The sequence below is a fragment of the Desmodus rotundus genome, chromosome 7, assembly GCF_022682495.2.
Source record: "Desmodus rotundus isolate HL8 chromosome 7, HLdesRot8A.1, whole genome shotgun sequence".
NCBI classification, from domain to species: Eukaryota; Metazoa; Chordata; class Mammalia; order Chiroptera; family Phyllostomidae; genus Desmodus; species Desmodus rotundus.
In genome coordinates, this window is record NC_071393.1 from 42,381,020 (window position 1) to 42,402,571 (window position 21,552).

The 21,552-nt window shown below is 34.5% G+C and overlaps 1 protein-coding gene across 2 annotated transcripts in view; it reads left to right on the top strand.

Moving 5' to 3' along the window:
• The window catches only part of MDGA2 (MAM domain containing glycosylphosphatidylinositol anchor 2), an 829,607-nt gene that overhangs the window by 765,606 nt on the left and 42,449 nt on the right, over nucleotides 1-21,552 (top strand). For both annotated transcript variants that reach the window (XM_024573956.3, XM_053928205.1), the window contains 2 exons: nucleotides 14,040-14,217; nucleotides 15,575-15,595. In XM_024573956.3, coding sequence (XP_024429724.3) covers nucleotides 14,040-14,217; nucleotides 15,575-15,595 — 199 coding nt within the window. The remainder of the gene's footprint in view (nucleotides 1-14,039; nucleotides 14,218-15,574; nucleotides 15,596-21,552) is intronic.

A 21,552-nucleotide genomic window follows, 5' to 3' on the forward strand; every position in this document is an offset into this window, starting at 1 on the left:
AATAAGACTGAAGTTTTTCCTATTCAACAAGAGCTGTGCAGCTCCAGCCAATCAGAGCGACTCTATTCTCATCAGTCAGGGCAGTCTCACTTGCATGAAGACGGACCAATTAGGGGCCAGAGTCAGGGACTTTTGCCCATATAAGCCAGCCCACCTCTGGCTCTGGAGCGTACTTCCCCTTTTTACAGAGGGATGAGTGCTGTGACTCCTTGGTTGATCTGAAACATGGAGGACTTCTTTCTGGAGCAGAGTGAAGTATACTGGTGTGGAGTGAAGCGAACCAGAAGGTGCAGTACTAAGCAGACTAGCATCGAGCAAAGCAGAGCTCTGCAGCCAGGGAGGCCCCACCCAGGGCCACATGGGCCCAGAGCTGTTCTACAGCTGTGCTGTTTGCACAGCTGTGCTGTCACTATTGAGCTGTTTTGCACTAAGTTTTCTTCTTTACCACGCCCCGAATTGGGGATTCCTTTTGACATTGAATTGACACCAAACTGGGGATTCCTTTGGATGTTGAATTGGCACCAATGACCATTGGTTGACAGTTATAATTTAAATATTCTCACGTAACTGTGAATATATTTTAAACAGTCACATTTGAGTGTATATGAAGTCAACTAAAAACCATGCACTAAATAGCTAAGCCTAGGTATAATGCTACTCTTTGTTTTTAACCCATTCATTTAATGTTTAGCTACTGTATAAACATTAAAAATATTCAGAATGCTAAAGGAGCTCCTTTTATACAAAGTTCTGTTCTAATATTTGTCTTATTTTTTGGAAGTACCTTTTAACTTTAAATCATAGCACTTTAATATATTTAGACAGTTTCGGCCTCCATTTTTTTCTATTTCTTCCATTTTTACAATCACTGAGCAAGAATATTTCATTTAGTTATGACTGAAAAGTTTGTTCTCTATGCCTAATGTTTAGTTCTTATTTTTTAAAAATAAATCTTGATGTATATTTGAAATATATTTGACGAATATATATCTAGTCCTGGATGACCAAGCACTAGATATCCCTCCACCGCATCGACCGGAACATTAGGCTCGGGAGCAGGCTTTCTCTGCTTCTGCTGCAATTCAAGGACACTCCCAGGTAGCAGCAGTACTCAAAGTGACTGGGTTTAAACATGAGTTTATCAAGTTCAAATCTTAAACACACTGAGTTCACATTGAATTGGCAAGAATTCAAGTTTTCCATCATCAGCAACAAGGTAAGTAAAATTCAACCGTAGAAAAATAAAGAATATTCCATTTTTAAGAGAAGCAAATTTGTGGTTATGAAATTCACAGTTTCTGTAACTGCTGCTTAATATAGCTAATCCTCCTCAGTTTCATACTATAACGTTATTATGAACTTCACTCTCCGAAGTCAAAGTTTCCAGACATGGTATACGTTGGAAGCTATCAAACTCAATGTTGAGAAAAATTATGGCTCATCCCTTCTCCAAATATTGGAACTAGTATTCAAATAGTTTCTTCTTCAAATAACATTGTTTAGAGTGAAAAAGAATTCATTTTATTTTTATCAGTACTTTGTAACTCACTTTGTTGTTGCTGTTAATACTCCCTAGTTGTCCCTACTACCATTTAATATAATACCCAAGGAGTTCTTAGTCACGCATGATCTCACCACCTAACACAGCTGTTCTTATTTTGCATAACTTCTCAATAGATGTATATATTTTGCACAGCTCCAACCATATGGTTTACATTTTGTACTGTGCTACATTAACTTTACATTACATTCTGGACATTTTCCATTTTTCTACATAATCTTCAATGTTATTCATCATACTGATGAATCATAATTACTTGAATTCTTTTCAATTAAGTAGCTCAACTTTTAAACTCAGGTCCTTATTTTATAAAATGTAATATATTTGTAGGTAAGTCTCAAATTAAAATATACATAAATACATACATCCCCTGATGTTCAATAGTGGAAAAGACTCTTCTCAATCAAAAAGAGTTTAGTGTCACCGTGGCTGTTGCTGAATTTTACAAAATAAGATTACAACAAAATACTAGGTCATTTGTGCTGAAAGACAGTACTGCTAGAGCTCCTCAATCCTGAAATACCTTTCTACTACACCTTTTTAATATTCTGTATTTAGATCCATTATATGCTATTTATAAAAATGAACGTGCCAGCATTTAGGCAATGGTGTAAATTGTTCAAAAGACGTTGTCGTCGGTGTCTATATAACCTGCGTTCTGTAGTCGATCTGATTGCCAGCACAGTCGCATCATTTGCAGTCTCTGAATTCTGATTTAAACATGGGTCCCGCAATGCTTTCAGAAAACCTTTAGTACAAATGATTACGCTGACAGACCGAACATATTCTGTACTTGACAATGACCTGTCATGTTTGTGACAACGCAGATGGGATTAAACACTGCTGCTGCCCACACTCCTCTAGAGAGAACAAAACTTCAAAGTTAGTAGATGTTGATCTGGGCATAGTGAACATGATGATTAATCTTAAATCAATCTTAAATCTTGATCAATCTTAAGTCAAGTCGAAAACTCCAAGCCAGATTCCAAGAAAAACTATTTAACTTTCATTTAGACATAAAAAATACAAGCTTCTAGAGAGAAACAGGAAATAAAAACATTAAGCAGCTGTATATTAAATAATATACTGTCAGTTCTAAAGGCATTAATATCATGAACAAAGTATGAAAAAATATTTCTGGGGGTTGAAAATGTGACTCAAATTCAGAAAAAAATTCATACTGAGTATGAATCAAATGAGACTCAAATTTGTAACAATGAAAGAAGGAAGGATGTATAATTAATTGGATAAATGTATGGGAAATAGAAATAAGATATACTTAATGCCATGTTACTTATTATACCTTTATCCCCTAAGGTATTATTAAAATAACAGTATATCTTAAAACCCATGTTATCTTTATTTAAAGTTATAAGGCAATTGTATTTTAAGTCATTAAAATGTTATCTTAGCTAGTTTATACTCTGTGGGATAATCATAAAAATAACTTCTGTAGTATGTGGAGTTGTAGCATCAGTTATTATTTTTACTAGCAGTGTGGCTGGTAAACACAAGTGGAAGTTTCCTATTAAATGAGCTCATTAATATCTCTCTTACAAGGTTACTTAAAAATAAGTGGAACGCACGCATACATATGTCTGGGGTTCGGTCGTGTACGCCCTCAACTCCTCTTTTAGGTTCTCTCTCATAATGCTGGAAAAAGTTCACAGCACAGAAGGAAATGAAAAGATGGCATTTTTTTTCTTTCACATTTCAGAATCTGTTGCAGCCTTCTGCTTAAAGGAGTGATTTTATTCCTTTTAAGATTAAAAAAAATTAATATGATTTGTCCTCCTGACACCTTTGCAACATTGCCTTTTAAGTGCCATCAGCGGTAAAAACAGAAAACTGCAGCTTTTCCTAAAAGTCCTGCTTGTAGTGGAGTTTTGGGTTTTGAAGGGACCCTCTAAATCATGCGAAAGGAACATATCTCCAAGAAATAGAAAAAGTTAAATGAAAAAAATATTGTAATAGAAATGACAAAAATGTTTACCACAATTTTAAATCAACATGCATACGGGTGTGATCTGGACTGTCATTGAATTTATGGTTGAGATCCTAAGATTTGGGGGGATTTTGTGGTATTACCTCCAAACAGTATAGTAATATTGTGTTTTCTTGTGTGTGTGCAAATGCATTTAGTTTTTGCATTTTTACATTTGCACAGCTCACTGAGATAAAATATGAAGTATTTAGTTGCTTATTCCTCAACTGCTGAAGTATAATACTTTCTTTAAAGCTTTAAAATTAAGGATTTGGAATCAACATTGTTGCTTTTTTTAAATACACATATGAAGTTGTATACTCCAGAGTTTGTAATAAGTGCAATGATATCAATATATCTGCCAACTAAAATTACTCCAGTAGAGCATCTCATTATAGCAACAGAATACCCAGTCTCCAATCCGGATGTATTACAAATATTAAGTGATATTAAACTTACATTAACATTCAGAAAAGTACACCTTGATTAAATTTGTGTGCCTTTAGATAATAGTAAAACATCACCTTATTCTCTACATGCTTTTCTGAGTTTAAATTACTTGTATCTATCTTCTGAAATAACAGTACTTTGCCTTTAGTTCATGAAGCTAATTTAAAAATCTAAAACCTAAAAACAGTGAAAGAAATTGTCACTTACATTATATTATTTTATAGAATCTTTAGCCTCCAAAACTGATAGAAACTTTGTAGTATCTTACATCGACTATGCATGAGTAAAGTATTTTCTGTGCAATTAGGTTTTATGTCCATTTTTACTAGTGTATTTAAATTTAGTGATTGTATGAGGTTATTACTGAGCCGGATTTTCTGCCACACTCCTTGGAGGCCAGTTAAATACATACTCTGCTGGAATTTAATCTCGTCACATCTTTACCAAGTTAATGAGCAGACATTACAGGTATAACAATTAATAAGAAATTGTTTCTGCTTCATAATCTATATGCAGAAATTACTATAACAGTATTATAACTAAATTGGCTCCGGTAAAAAGTGAAAGGAGAGATAAAATCTAGGGAAGCAAAAGGGAAAGTGACACCAGAAAGAATAATTTTAGGTGTAACCAAATTTCCCAGATGCTACTCTCAATCTATAATAGAATTAACATTCCTCTGCCTCATTTTCCTCATTCATAAAACAAGGCTAGAATTAGTTCCTACCTACCAGGAGTCATGGTAATTATATGTAACAGTATGAATAACACAGTTAACATAGTGCTGTCACGTAGTAAGGACTTCCATCTGCAGTGGGTTTTTCTGGTTTTTCACTCTCCAGCCTGAAGTGAAAGTTACGGAGTAATCAATGTTAGGCTGTTGGAAGAAGACTTCGTATTAATGAGGTGGTGTAGCAAGACTGAGCTGTGCCTCCCTAAATGTAGCCCCTGGGTCATCTGCATCCAGATTGTCCTGGAAACAGGATGATTTCTAAAATTATATTTCTAAAAAAATGGAAAAGTTAATGTCTAGACCTCTTTGAAGCAGAGATATGGGTGGTTAAGACTTGGAATCTGTCTTGTGACTCTCGTGCGTGCCTGAATATGAGCGCCATGGGTGCAGAGTTATAAGAAACGTCACATATGAGATCCTGAAACACAAAAATAATATATGCATAATTTGTATGTACACTAACAATGTAAAAATAGAAAAAAAGTCACCGAGTTTAGTTAAGTACGTTCTTTACCCCCTCATAATTGTATCTTGTCTTGATGCTCCTCACCCACGTGACCAGTATCTTGAACTTAGTATTTAAGTATTTTCTATTTTCTGTATTCCTTTGTGTGTGTGTGTGTATGTGTATATATTCAAAATGAATGCTTTAAACTTAAATTTTACAATATTTCTGTGACAAAATTAAGTTTTGCTCAATTTTGTGAAATTCATCCCTGATAATGTGCATAGCTTGAGTTCATTTTTCATGCTGCATTTTGTATTATATTTTATGAAGAGTCTACAATTTCATTTTTCTACCTTTTATTGATGTTTATATTATTGTCTTTTTCTATGCCATGAATATTCCTGTTTCCTGATATATGAGTTTATCTGTTCTTATTGCAATATTGTTTTTATTGCCAAATTGCTCTCCAAACTTATACCACTTTATATACTCATCAAGATGATATATTTAGAAGACAGTTTTCTGTGGGTCGCTTGATTTTTGCATATCATTGTGCAGAGACATCAGCTTTTTTTCCTCAGCCTCTCTTTTCAACTTAATTTGCAAAGCCAACATCCTTAGAATATTAAGGTAATGTTTCCTTGTGGAGCATGGGAAGGTCTGTTTAATGTCGAACATAAATATAATGTTGCTCTCCTGGATAATGCCTAAGCAGGTTTGGTTACTACTAACTGCAAAATACTAAAGGTTCTTAAGTTTAAGACTTCTCACATGTGATATAAACCCAAGTCATGTGCAAAATCCACTGGACACTTCTGCATCGGCCCTGTATGACTTGGGAAGCCAGGGGAATCAATACAAATATGAAGCTTATACTGTCAATTTATGTTGATGTTATAGATATCAGATACAGATATAAAGATCAGATTATAGATATATAGATATATATGTGTGTGTGTGTATATATATTATAAGGCAACAATACTTATAATAGTTATAAGTAAATAAAATACAACTGAAATTATATGCAAAGAACAGGAAATTATAAAAGTGCCACAATAGAATTTTTTAGACCACGTTCTTTTAGAGTAATTTAAATTCACAGCAATAATTAACAGAAGGTACAGGATTTCCCATACACCTCCTACCCCCAAACATGCATAGCCTTCCCTAATATCAACACCCTGCACAACAGCATACAACATGTGGTGGGTGGAGTGATTTTCAATCAGCCAGCCAGAGGGAAGGACCCACCAAGGAATAACCCAACAACAATCAAAACTCAGTTACAACCAGAGAGCCAACATACATGGCATAAAGGGCATCCCAAGAGCAGCAAGTTCAGGAGATCAAGGAGACTGCACCACTGAATCCCACAGGTCTCCTACCACAGAAGGTCACACCATGAAGACAGGGAGTCAAAGCAGATCAAGAAGCAGAAACAAACCAGAAGAGTCACCTAAAGTGGGAAGACAAATAAACAACATCCAATCAAAAGGAAGAGGAATCCCCAGAAAGAATGCTAAATGAAATAGGGGCAAGTAAACTATCAGACACTGAGTTCAAAATAATGGTTATAAGGAAGCTCAATGAGCTCAGTGATAACTACAAAAAACTACAGGGAAGCTACAAGGAACTTAGTGCAAACTACATCAGCATGCTAAAAGACATAGAAAATATCAGTAAAAGCCAGAAAGGAATGAAGAATTCAATTTCTGAATTGAAGAACACAATAGAAGGAATTACAAGCAGGCAAGATGAAACAGAATCTCAAATCAGCAAACTGGAGGACAAGGTAGAAATTCCCAGACAGAGCAACAAAATGGAAAAAAAAAAAAAAAACCCACCTCAAAAAAAATGAAGAGGTGTTAAGGGAACTGCAGGACAACATGAAACATAAAAATATCCTTATAATAGGGATACCAGAAGGAGGAGAAGAGGAGTAAGGCATAGAAAACCTGTTTGAAAAAGTAATGATGGAAAATTTCCCTAACTTGATGAGAGAAAAAGTCACACAAGTCTAGGAAGTACAGAGAGTCCCAATCAAGATGAACTCAAAGAGGTCTATTCCAAGACACATCAACATAAAAATGGCAAAATTTAAAGACAAAGAGAGCAAGGGAGAAACAGGAAATAAAATACAAGGGAGTCCTGATAAGGCTAGCAGCTGACTTCTCAATGGAAATGCTCCAAGCCAGAAGATAATGGCAAGGAATATTCCAAGTAATGAAAAGCAAAGGCCTGCAACCAAGAATACTCTACCTAGCAGTGCGCTCAATTAAAATAGAAGGTGAAAGAAGGAGTTTCCCAGACAAAAGAAGGCATAAACAAAACACCGCCACCAAACCAGTATTGCAAGACATGCTAAAGGGCCTGCTTTGTGAGGAGAAAGAGAGGGGAACACAGGTACAAAAGGGGAAAATGTCAATGAATAAGTATCTATCAATAATAACCTTAAAAGTAAATGAATTAAATGCTCCAACCAAAAGACTCAGGGTAGCTGAATGGATTAGAAAACATAACCTACATATATGCTGTCTACAAGAGATCCACCTCAGAACAAAATATCTAAACAGATGAAAGTGAAGGGATAGAAAAAAAATACATTCTAAGCAAATGAACATAAAAAAAGCTGGGGTAGCAATACGTATATCAGACAAAATAGATTTCAAAACAAAGACTATAAAAAGAGACAAAGGAGGACACTATATAATACTAAAAGGAGCAGTCCATTGATAAGATATAAACCTTATAAACATATGCACCAAATATAACAGCATCAAAATATATTAAGGAAAATCTTAGAGGACTTCAAGAAACATATCAACAGCAACACACTCATAGGGGATTTTAACACTCCATTGATGACAATGGATAGATCTTCCAAGCAATGAATCAACAAGGGTATTGTGGTATTGAACAACAGTCTAGATCAAGTGTACTTAATTGATATATACAGAACATTTTACTCCAATGAAGCAAAATATGCTTTCAAGAAAACTCAAGAAAATTGAAACCATATCAAGCATCTTCTTGGATCACAATGGCTTGAAACTAATAACGTACTCTTAAGTAATGAATGGGTTAACAATGAGATCAAGGAAGATCCTGAAATGGAAGCTCTTAGCAATACAGGCCTACTTTAAAAAGATAGAAACATTTCAAATAAACAACCTAACCCTACATCTACAGGAACTAGAGGAACAACAAGAAACAAAGCCCAGAGCGAGTAGAAGGAAGGAAATAATCAAGATCAGAGCAGAATTAAATGACAGATAGACTAAAAGAAAATTCAAAGTGTCAATAAATCCAGGAGCTGGTTCTTTGAAAAGATAAACAAAATTGAGAAGAATTTAACCAGACTCATCAAGAAAAAAAGAGAGAGGGCCCAAATAAATAAAATCAGAAATGAAAGAAGAGAAATTACAACCGAAACCACAGAAATACAAAGGATCATAAGAAAATTACTGTGAAAAACTGTATGCCAATAAAATTGACAGCCGGGGCAAAGTAGACTAATTTCTAGAAACATACAATTTTCCAAGACTGAAGGAGAAGCAGAAAGCCTATATAGGACAATAACAATTAGTGAAATTGAAGCAGTAATCAAAAAAACCCAGCACACAAAAGCCCTGGAATGGATGGCTTCACAGGTGAATTTTACCAAACATTTAGGGAACGACTAACTCCTGTCCTTCTCAAAATATTCCAAAAAACCCAAGAAGAGGGAAGACTCCCAAACTCTTTATGAGGCCATTATTATCCTAATTCTAAAACCAGATAAAGACACAACAATGAAAGAAAACTGCAGGCCAGTAGTGGTGATGAACATAGATACTAAAGTCCTCAACACAATATTGGCAAGCCAGGTCCAGCAACACATGAAAAAGATCATGCACCACGATCAAGTGGAATCATCCCAGGGATGCAATGATGGCATAATATTCACAAATCAGTAAGCACAATACACCACATAAATAAAATGAAAGACAAAAATCACATGATCATATCAATAGATGTGGAAAAAGCATTTGATAAGGTACAGAGCCCATTTATGATATAATACTCTCAGCAAAGTTGGAATAGAGGGAGCATTCCTCAACATAATAAAGGCCATATATGGGAGACCTATGGCCAATATCATACTCAACAGGCAAAAACTAACCGCTCCCCAGCTAAAATCAGGAAAAACACAAGGATGTCCACTTTCACCACTTTATTCAACTTAGTATTGGAAGTTCTAGCCACAGCAATTAGACAATGAAAGGAAATAAAAGGCATTCAAATTGGAAAGAAGGAAGTAAAATTCATTATTCGCAGATGACATGGTAATGTATCTAGAAAACCCTATAGTCTCCACCAGAAAACTACTCGACCTAATAAGTGAATTTAGCAAAATAGCAGTATACAAAGTCAATATTAGAAAATCAAAGGCATTTTTATATACCAAAAATAAAATACTAGAAAGAGAAACTAGGGGGAAAATCCAATTTACTATAATAACAAGAAAAATTAAGTACCTATGAATAAACCTAACCAAGGAGGTAAAAGACCTGTATTCAGAAAACTACACAACACTGAGGAAAGAAATTAAGGAAGACAGAAAGAAATGGAAGCATATACCATGCTCATGGATTGGAAGAATTAACATCATCAAAATGTCCACACTACCCAAAGCAATTTATAGATTCAATGCAATCCCTAGTAAAATACCAATCACATATTTCACAGATATAGAGCAAACATTTCAAAAATTTATATGGAACTCAAAATGACCCTGAATAGCCTCATCCATTTTGAGAAAGAAGAACAAAATAAGAGGGATCACAATACCTGATATCAATCTATACTACAAGGTCACTGTAATCAAAACAGTCTGGTACTGGCATAAGAACATACACATCAATCAATGGAATAGAAAAGAGAGCGAGCCCAGAAATAAACCCATGTCTCTGTGGTCTATTGATATTTAACAAAGTGGGCAGGAACATAAAATGGAGTAAAAATAGCCTCTTCAACAAATGGTTCTGGGAGATCTAGAATGAACATGCAAAAAAATGAAACTAGAGTACCAACTTATACCATGCACCAGGATAAACTCAAAATGGCTAAAAATCTTCAACATAAGCTATGAAACCATAAAAGTCCTAGAGGAAAACAGGCAGTAAAATTTCAGACATGCCATACAGCAGTATTTTCTCTGATATATCTTTCAGGGCCAGGGAAATAAAGGATAGAATAAACAAATGGGACTAAATTAAATTAAAAAGTATCTGCATGACTAAAAACATCATCAAAGTGAAAGGAGAACCCAAATATGGGGAAACATATTTGCCAGTGATAACTCAGACAAGGGTTTAATCTCCAAAATACATAAAGAACTCATATGATTCAATGCCAGGAAGACAAACAATCCAGTTAAAAAATTGGCAAATGACCTGAGCAATACTTCTCCAAGGAGGGCATGCAGAGGGCCCATAAGCAATTTCTTCCAGCAATTTCACTGCTAGTATTATACCTTAGGAATCCTGAAACACCAATTCAAAAGAACCTATGCACCCAATGTTCATAGCAGCATTATTTACAATAGCCAAGTGCTGGAAACAACCTGAAGTGCCCATTTATAAGTGAGTAGATCAAAAAACTGGTACATTTATATAATGGAATACTAAGCAGAAACTTCTACCATTGGAGACAGCATGAGTGGAATTGGAGAGTATTATCCTAAGTGAAAGAAGCTAAGCAGTGAAAAACAAATACCATATAATCCTACCCATAATAGGAACCTAACGAGCAAAATAGAACCAGAAGCATGGAAACAAGGAACAGACTGACAGGTACCAGAGGGGGTGGTGTTAAGGGAGGAAAGAAGGGGAAGGGACAAGTTAAAGAACAAGTATAAATGACCCATGGACGTGGACAACAGGGTGGGATTGACTGTAGGAATAGGGGATACAGGGGGCAGAGGAGACCAATGGGTGAAAATTGGGACAACTGTAATAGAACAACAATAAATAAAAATGAAAGTGTAAAATGATATAAAAAAACAAATAAAGAACGCATCCTCTTCCAGAAGATGTTGTTTCAGTTGATGAACCTACCTTGACCCATCATTATCGAAGTCCATAGTTTATATTAGGGTTCACTCTTGGTGTCTTATATTCTGTGGGTTTGAGTAAATTTATCATTACATGTATCTCCTATTACTCCTCATGCAGAGTAGTTTTATTGCCCTAAAATCCTCTGCACTCAGCTTATTCATCCTTCCCTCTCCCCTAACCCCTGGAGATCTCTAATCTTTTCACTGTCTCCATACTTTTCCTTTTTCCAAAATTTCATACAGTTAGAATGGTAGAATATGTTGCCTTTCCATATTGGTTTATTTTACTTTTTAATATGCATTTGTTTCCTCCATGTCTTTTCTAAAAATTTAGTCTTTATTGTATTTTTTTCCATTACCATTTAGTCCACTTTTTCTCATCACCCCCTAGCAATCACCACACTGTTGTCCATGTGCATGAGTCCTTTTTCCTTTTGCGCTCAATCCCTTCACCCTCTAAACTTCCCCCCACCCATCTGTCAGCCTTCTCTCCATCTATGAGTCTGTCCCCATTTTTCTTGTTAGTTCAGTTTGTTCATTAGATTTCACATATGAGTGAAATCATGTGGTATTTGTCTTTCTCTGACTGGTTTATATCACTTAGCATAATGTTCTCCAGGTCCATCTACATTGTTGCAAAGGATAAAATTTTCTTCTTTTTTACAGCCAAGTAGTATTCCATTGTGTAAATGCCCCTTGGCTGTTTTATTCATTCATCTACTGATGGACACTTGAGCTGCTTCCATATCTTGGTAATTGTAAATAATACTGCAATGAACATAGAGGTGCTTCTGTTCTTTTGAATTAGTATTTTGTGTTTCCTCAGGTAAATTCCAAGAAGTGGGATAACTGGGTCAAAAGCAAGATCCATTTTTAATTTTTTGAGGCATCTCCATACTGTTTTCCCCAGTGGTTACACCAGTCTGCATTCCCACCAACAGTGCAAAAGGATTTCCCTTTCTCCACATCCTCACCAGCACTTGTTGTTTGATTTATTTATTGATGATAGCCATTGTGACAGGCATACGATGGTATCTCATTGTGGTTTTAATTTGCATTTCTCTTAGGATTAGTGACATTGAGCATCTTTTTATATGTCTATTGGCCATCTCTATGCCTCCTTCGGATAAGTGTCTATTCAGATCCTTTGCCCATTTTTAAACTGGGTTGTTTGTTTTTTTCCTTTTAATGGTTTGATAGTTCTTTTCCTTTGAGCACTAAATAATATCCCATTGACTGGCTGTAGCACAATTCATTTATCTACTTACCTGATAAAGGACATCTAGGTTGCTCCCAAGTTTTCAGGAATTAAAAATAAAGCTACTATAAATGTCCATGTACAGATTTTTTCACAGACCTGTTTTCACCTCCTTTGGGTAAACACCAAGGAGTACAGTTGCTGGGTTATATGGGAAGAGTATATTTAGTTTTATAAAAATAACCACCAAACCATCCTCCAATGTGTCTATACCATTTTGTACTCCAGCAGTGACTAACAGTGCCTAGTTGAGTCCTGGCTGGTGTGGTTCAGTTGATTAGAGTATTGTCCTGAAAGCATAAGGTTGTGAGTCTGATTCTCAGTCAGGGCACATACCTAGGTTGCAGGTTTGATCCTCCCTCGGAGTTCAGGTGTGTGCTACCCTTGGCCTGGACACATATGATCCCTGGTCCGGGTGCCAACCCCAGTCTGGGCATGTACAGGATGGAAGCCTATTGATGCTTCTCTCTCGCATCAATGTTTCTTTCTCTTCCTTCCTCTCTAGAAGCAATGAAAAAAGTGTCCTCAGGTGAGGATAAAAAATTAAAAATAAAAACAGAGTTCCTAGTTGTCTACATCCTTGGCAGCATTTGGTATCATCAGTGTTCTGGATTTTGAGCATTTTAATAGGTGTGTAATGGTAAATCAATGTTGTTTTAATCTTCATTTCTTTGATGACATATAATGTGAAGCATCTTTTTTGTTAAAATCTGCGGCCCATTGTTTAAATTTCTTTTTTCTTAATGTTGAATTTTAGGAGATATTTATATCTTTTGTATAACAGTTCTTTATCAGTGTGTCTTTTGCAGATAAATCTGTGGCTTGTCTTTTCATTCTTGTGATAATGTCTTCGGTAGAACAGAAATTTTTTAAATTAAAGAAGTCCAGCTTATTCTTTTATTTTCATGGATCGTGCTTTTGGTGTTGTATCTAAAAGGACACTGTGAAACCCAAGGTCTTCTAGGTTTTCTCCTATGTTATCTTCTAGAAGTTTTGTAGTTTTGTGTTTTCCATGTAGGTCTTTGATCCATTTCGAGTTTACTGTTGTGAAGGGTATAATGTCTGTATCTAGGTACAATAATCTGCATACAGTTTCCCAGGGTTCTGGCACAACAGCTGTCTTCGCTGCATTGCATTGTCTTTGCCAAAGATCAGCTGACTATAAATATGTTAAGTAAGAGGTAAACTTATATTTGTTCAAGTCTCCAGATTGAGACTTCAATAGGCTATTGTTTTATAGTTCTCCAACTCTTAATATTAGATGACATATTAAGTCTGTTTATATACCAGACTATTCTGTGATAATTTAGTAATTGTCTGCAAAAATCTACAAAATGTGCTGCTTATTATAGAAACTAGAACTTTAATAAAATGTATTCATATTATTAGTACTTTCTCATCTAATTAAACATTAGAATGGTTTTTTTTTCCAATTTGCTTACAACACAATTAAGTACCTCTGAATCAAATACTGGGAACATTATTGCATAATTATTTCATTTCAGGCTGGGCAACAGCGTTGGTGGGAACAGGAGATAAAGATAAATGGAAATATTCAAAAAGGAGAATTAATTACATATAATTTGACTGAGCTAATTAAACCAGAGGCTTATGAAGTCCGACTAACACCTCTTACCAAATTTGGGGAAGGAGATTCAACAATTCGTGTCATCAAATATAGTGGTAAGTAGCCTTTTATTTAAAGGTGTTTACTTACATATTAAATTTGGCTTATTGATCTACTAGATCATAAGTCAAGTAACAAAAAACCCCATAAAACTTAATCATCATAGATTTTAATATTGGATTATAAATGTAGATATATATAGAATGTTTTAGTTGAGCCTATATGATAATTTCAGCAATATCCCTTTATTTCCTACACCATAAGTTATTATGTAATATTTCTGCATTTTAGTTTTTTCAAGTTCTTAGTGGCTTAAAAATGTATATCATTAAAAAGTTAACAAATGTGATCAAAATGTTTAAAAAATTGTTTTAAACTAATGGACTTTATTTTTTAGAATAGTCTTAGGTTTACATAAAATTGAAAAGGAAGTATAGAGAGCTTTATAGATGCCCTCTCCCCCGACACAATTTCACAATTTTTCCCATTATGAATGGGAAAAATGTAACAACTTAAACAATAATAAAAAAAAAAAGAAAAAAGCCCTGGTTGGTGTGACTCAGTGGACTGAGTGCCGGCCTGCGAACCAAAGGGTCACTGATTCAATTCCCAGTCAAGGCACATGCCTGAGTTGCGGGCTAGGTCTTCAGTAGGGGGCGCACAAGAGGCAACCATACATTGATGTTTGTTTCTCTCCTTCTCTTTCTCCCTCCCTTTCACTCTGCCTAAAAATAAGTAAATAAAATATTTTTAAAAATAAATAAACAAATAAAGAGCAGGTATACCAGCTTTAAAAAAAAAGTAGAACTCAATTGGTACTTGTATTACAAACACAATTAGTTTTTTTAAGATAAATATTTCTTGTGTACAAAAATGCAAATATGTTGTTTATCATTGAAATTCCTCTGTTTGTGTATGTGTGTGAATGGCTATTAGTTTTAGGACTCATATATAATGTGATATGAAGATTGCTTTATTTTCATACATACCATGTAATTTTCACTAGAAGTAGATAACAGTAAAAAAAACTAAGGTGTAATCTGTGATGGATAATTGATTTCATTTTTAAAACATCTATATTATATGTTGGCCTAATGGCAGCCTCAGTTTTGATTTCTAGGTTTTTTTTATTAATGGTTAAGATATAAAAGGTCAGCAACTCCATTTTTTGGAAAATGACAAATTCCACATGCTATTAAGCATTGATCTTTTGGGTACTGTCAGGCTGTTATTGCTGAGCTCCAAAGTGGATCCTATTCAGTCCCCTAGAACGAAATGGACTGCAGATATAATTCTCCATGGTCACAGTGGGGAAGATCATTCAGTTTTGATAAAGAACTATGAGACACTGATTAGACTTTTATTGATAAGACATTCAAGCCATGCTAACATTGGTTTTTGCTTTTCTTGTAGCTCCTGTTAATCCTCATTTGAGTAAGTATATTTTTACTTTAAAAATGGCACTGTATTTCACAATGAATAAAATTTTAAAATTTATAAATATATAAATATTGTTGAGCAACTGTTCTTATTTGGTTTAAAATAGACTAATATTTTTCCTTTTTATTGAATTTATTGGGGTGATGCTAGTTAACAAAATTATACAGGTTTCAGGTGCACTGGCTTAGAAACAGTAAAACAGGCATTAAATATAAATTTTAAATTTCAAAGGATATGGTTATAAAGTCAAATTATTTAATATTGATATTTATAATTTTTTCTAAATATTGAGCCATTTACCTGCATAACATTTGTTATTTGTGTAACTGTGGAAACTTTTTTTCTTCTGTGGCATTACAACTTTTATTGCTTTTATTTTTCTTTAATTTTTAGTTTTGATTCCTATGTCCCACTCATAAAAGACAATTATTACTTAGAAAATTGGTACATGAATGGTTTAATCAAGATTTTTCATGGATCACTATTCTATATCCCAATTTTATGGAGAAAAGGAGCCAATCTGGTCACGATCCTCTTGATAACATATCACATTAAAGTTAAGAATAATTTTTGTCTCCTATTTTGTGTCTGAGAATATATTGCTCTTGGATAATAAATAGATGAAGATCCCCTTTGCAATCTTACCCCCCACCCATCCAACATTCTCCACTCCCTGTACTAGGGAAGAAAACATCAGGTCTGTTTTCTCTATTTCCTTTCCTGCAATGGTCTTTCACTTACTCTGACAAAGGCCAACTTACAAAATCTGTTCTTGCTGTATTTCCTACCAAAGATCCTCTTGTACTTCACTTCTCCATGTTCAAATTATTCTACTGAATAATTTTATAGTTCTCTGTTTACATATTGCTCTCATGTATGAAAGTGTACTTTGTCATCACAAATGACACTTTAACTGGATAGTATCATCAGCTCTTTGAGGTTCACTTTTCTTACAAGGTTTAGCATAAATAGTCTTCCTCCACTAAATATTTCCTCTCTTTGATTTACATATCAATTTCTCTTCATCTATGTAGAAAGCTGTTATTGACTTTCTCATATCCTCCAGTAGATTATAAAGTACTTGAAAAACAAATCTATTTCTAATTTCTCCCTATATCTTAATATCCCTGTGATTATCACAGCATCTCACATATAGCAGGTGTTCAAATGTTTATTTGTTAAGAGAACAAATAAATGACAGTTTCAGGATGAATTAATTGCATAAATAAGATTCTCCCTAACTTCTCCCCATGGTGCTATTGCTAGTTAATTACTATATTTATTATAATTCCCTCAAGGTAAGTTCTCTGACTGCACACTTAGTAGAAATGTTTGAAAAGAGTTGCCATGGGAAGATTAAAACTAGATACAGGAAAAAGCCTACAAATATTTCAATTCAAGAAAAAAATTTTGAACAGCTTTTATCTACTGAACAGAAAGCACAAATAAATGTCTAGTACAGGGAGTGTTTGCTAACAGATTACTTCAATACAAGATAATAAGTATTATTAATTTTATGATAAATGAAAAAGTTTTACAGAAGAGATATTGGAGATGGGGTCTGAAAGTGGGATAGAGGTCCCTTAGGTGGAGGTGAACAAAAGCATGTCTGTCATTGAAATGAAGGCCGTGTTCCAACAATAACTGAGCAAAGTTCGGCCTACCTGCAGTATGATATTCAAGAGTTACAGAAGCCAGAAGTGTGTATTAAAGATAGACAACTTATAATTTGAACACTTCTTAAAAAGCTTGGATTATTTAAGTCATAGTTACCTATGTCTCTTCTTCAACAAGCATTTTACATATAGTCAAAGATGATTGGATTTTTTATATTTAAAATAATTCCCAGCATCACTGTTTAGTTCAAACATTTCCATTACCTGTGTACTTTTTGATTTTTAATAAATATTCAATATTGTAGAAACTGAGAGTTGCTTAGAATAAAAAGGTTTTAGTAACATTACACAATGATGTAATGATTTCCTCCTTGGAGAAGTGTCTATTCAGGTCCTTTGCCTATTTTTTAATTGGATTGTTTGTTTGGTTTTGAGTTGTATGAGTTTTTTGTGTATTTTGGAAATCAACCCCATATCAGATGTGTCATTGGCAAATATGTTCTCCCATTCAGTGGATTCACTCTTCACTTTATTCATGGTTTCCTTTGCTACGCCAAACCATTTAGCTTGAAGTGGTCCCATTTCTTTATTTTTTCCTTTGTTTCCCTTGCCCTAGGAGATATGTCAGAAAAAATGTTGCTATGAGAGATGTTTGAGATTTAACTACTAATGTTTTCTTGTAGGATTTTATGGTCTCACAACTTATATTTAAGTCTTTTGCCCATTTTGAGTTTATTCTAGTGTATGGTGCAGGTTGGTGGTCTAGTTTCATTTTTTGCATGTACCAGTGTAGTTCTCCCAATATTTATTGGAGAGACTGCCTTTACTCCATTGCATGTACTTATCACCTCGATCAGATATTAATTGACTATGAAGATATGGGTTTATTTTTGGGCTTCTGTTCTGTTCCATTGATGTATTTACCTGTTCTTATGCCAGTACCAGGCTGTTTCAAATACTATGGTTTTGTCATATAGTTTGATATCAGGTTTTGTGATCCCTCCAATTTTTTTCTTCTTTCTCAAGATTACTGAGGCTATTTAGGAACTTTTTTTGGTTTTATATAAATTTTCAGAATATTTGTCCCAGATATGTGAAATATGCTATTGGTATTTTAATAGGAAATGCATTGAATATATAGATTGCTTTGTGCAGTATGGACAATTTAATAATGTTAATTTTTCCAATCCATGAACATGGTATATGCTTTCACTTAACCTATATCTTCCTCAACTTCCTTTTTCAGTGTTGTATAGTTTTCCAAGTGTAGGTTTTTTATCTCCATAGTTAAATTTATGACTAAGTACCTTGTGTTTTTATTTTTGTAATAGTAAATGGGATTGTTCACATAATTTTTCTTTCTAATAGGTCATTATTGGTGTATAAAAATGCAAATGATTTCTTAATATGAACTTGGTTTCCTGCTGCTTTGCCAAATTCACTTATTAAATCTAGTAATTTTTTGGTAGAGTCTTTAGAGTTTTCTATGTACAATGTCAGGTCACCTGTGAATAATGACAGTTTTATTTCCTCCTTTCAAATTTTAATCTCTTTCATTTCTTCTTTTTGTCTGATTGCTGTGGCTAGGACTTCCAGAACTATGTTGAATAAGAGTAAGGAAAGGGGACATTCATGTCTCTTTCCTGATCTTGAGGGAAATGCTTTTAGTTTTGCCTAGTGAGTAGGATGTTGGCTGTAGGTTTGTCATAATATCCTTTATTATGTTTAGTATCATCCCTCTCTTCCCACGTTGCTGAGCTTTTATCATACATGGGTCCAGTTTTTTAATCAAATACTTTTTTTCTGCATCTATGGGTAAAATTATGTGATTTTATCCTTTATTTTATTTATGTGATATATACCATGTTTACTGATTTATGAATATTGTACTAAACTTGCATACCCATAATAAATCCCACTTGATGATGATGTGTGATATTTTTTATGTATTATTGGGTCTGAATTTTCTATTTTTTAATTTTTTTAATTAATTTTTTATTGTTCAATTATAGTTGTCTGCATTTTCTCTCCACCACTCCCCTCCACCCCAGCCAAACCCATCCCCCTCCTTGCTTCTACCCTCCCCCTTGGTTTTGTCCACATGTCCCTTATAGTAGTTCCTGAAAACCCTTCTCCTCACTGTTCCCTCCCCCCTCCCCTCTGGCTATTGTTAGATTGTTCTTAATTTCAATGTCTCTGGTTATGTTTTGTATGCTTTTTTCTTTTGTTGATTATATTCCAGTTAAAGGTAAGATCATACGGTATTTGTCCCTCACCACCTGGCTTATTTCACTTAGCATAATTCTCTCCAGTTCCATCCATGCTGTTGCAAAGAGGTAGGAGCTCTTTTTTTCTCTCTGCTGCATAGAATTCCCTTGTATAAATGTACCATACAGCAGAATACAAATTCTTTTGGGTTTTTTTGGAGAATTATAACATCCATGTTCATCCAGGGATATTGTTATATAATTTTCGTTCTTGGTAGTGCCTTTATCTGGTTTGGAATTAGGATTTTGATGGCCTTATACAATGAGCTTGGAACTCTCCCCATCTATTGAAAATTTTAGAATAGTTTGAGAAGTTTAGGTGTTAGCTCTTCTTTGAATGTTTGGTAAAATTCATCTGTGAAGCCATCTGGTCCAGGACTTTTGTTTGCTGGGAGTTTTTTGATTACTGCTTCAATTTCATTAGTTGTCTATAAAGGTTTTGTGATTCTTACTGATTCAATTTCAGAAGATTGTATATTTATAGAAATTTATTTCACCCATGTTGCCCAACTTGTTGGCATATAGTTGTTTATAGTAATTTCTTAAAATCCTTTGTATTTCTGTGATGTCAGTTGTCACTTCTCCTCTTTCATTTCTAATTTTATATATTTGGGTCCTCTATTTTTTTTCTTGAGGGGTTGGTTAAAGTTCATAAACCATGTTTATCTTTTGAAAGAACCAGCTCTTTGTTTCATTGGTGTTCTGCATTTTTTTAGTCTCTATATAATTTATTTTTGTTTTGATCTTTATTATTTTTCCTTATCTTTACTCTCGGCTTTGTTTGTTGTTTATTTTCTAGTTCTTTTAGGTGTAGGGTTAGATACTTTGCTTGAAATATTTACATACATATACGTATATGAGGTGTGTCTGGAAAAACTCCAGCCATTGTTAATATAACAAGAACAGTTTGTACGATATTGATGTAACCTAGCAATCAAGGAGAGTGGACTGGAATGCACATGCATGAACAATGATGAGTTCACTGTACTAGTCAGTAGGGGCACTAGGTCCTGTTCAGTGAGCATGTGTACTGTGTGGCTGTCATGTTCAAAATGACTGAACAAGTACAGCAATGAACCTGCATCAAATTTTGAGTTAACCTTGGACATTCCTCCATGGAAACTATTTGGATGATTCAAAAGGCCACAGCTATGGGTAACTGGCAATTGGAAGTTTCATCAGGACAAGACACTTACTAATGCATTATGACTTGTGCAGAGTATTTGGTGAAACATCAAATCACCCAGGTGACTCAGCCCCCCCTATATCCAAGATTTGGCATTTTGTGATCTGGTTTTCCCAAAAATAAAATCATTTTTGAAAGGGAAGAGATTTCAGACCATTGATGTGATTCAGAAAAATACCGTGGGGCAGCTGATGGTGATTGGGAGAACAGTGTTAGGTCCCAAGGTACCTACCTTGAAGGGGACTGAGGCATCATTGTCCTGTGTACAATGTTTCTTGTATCTTGTATCTCCTTCAATAAATGTCTCTATACTTTCATATTACATGGCTGGGGACCTTCTGGACAGACCATATATATTTTGCTTCTTGAGTTAGGCCTGTAATGTTATGTACTTCCTTCTCAGGATTGTTTTCACTGTGTCCCATAGATTTTGGGTTGTTTTGTGTTCATTTTCATTTGTTTTCATGTAATATTTTCTTCTTCCTTGACCCCATATTTTAACTCAGTCATTGTTAATAACATGCTATTTAACCTCCATGTGTTTGAATGTTTTTCAGTTTTTTATTGTAATTGATTTCTACTTTCATACTATTGTGGTCAGAGAAGATGCTTGATATGATTTCAATATTCTTGAATTTGTTAAGACTTATTTTGTGTCCTAACTTGTGATCTGTCTTTAAGAAAGCTTCATGTGCACTTGAGAGGCCTGTATATATTCTGCTGCTACTTTGGGATGAAATGTTCTGTAAATATCACTTAAATCCATTCGATACAGTGTGCCAATTAAGGTCACTGTTGCCTTGTTGATTTTTTGACTGGAAGGTCGATCCGTGGATGACAGTGGGGTGTTAAAATCTTCTTCTATGACTGTGCTGCTGTTGA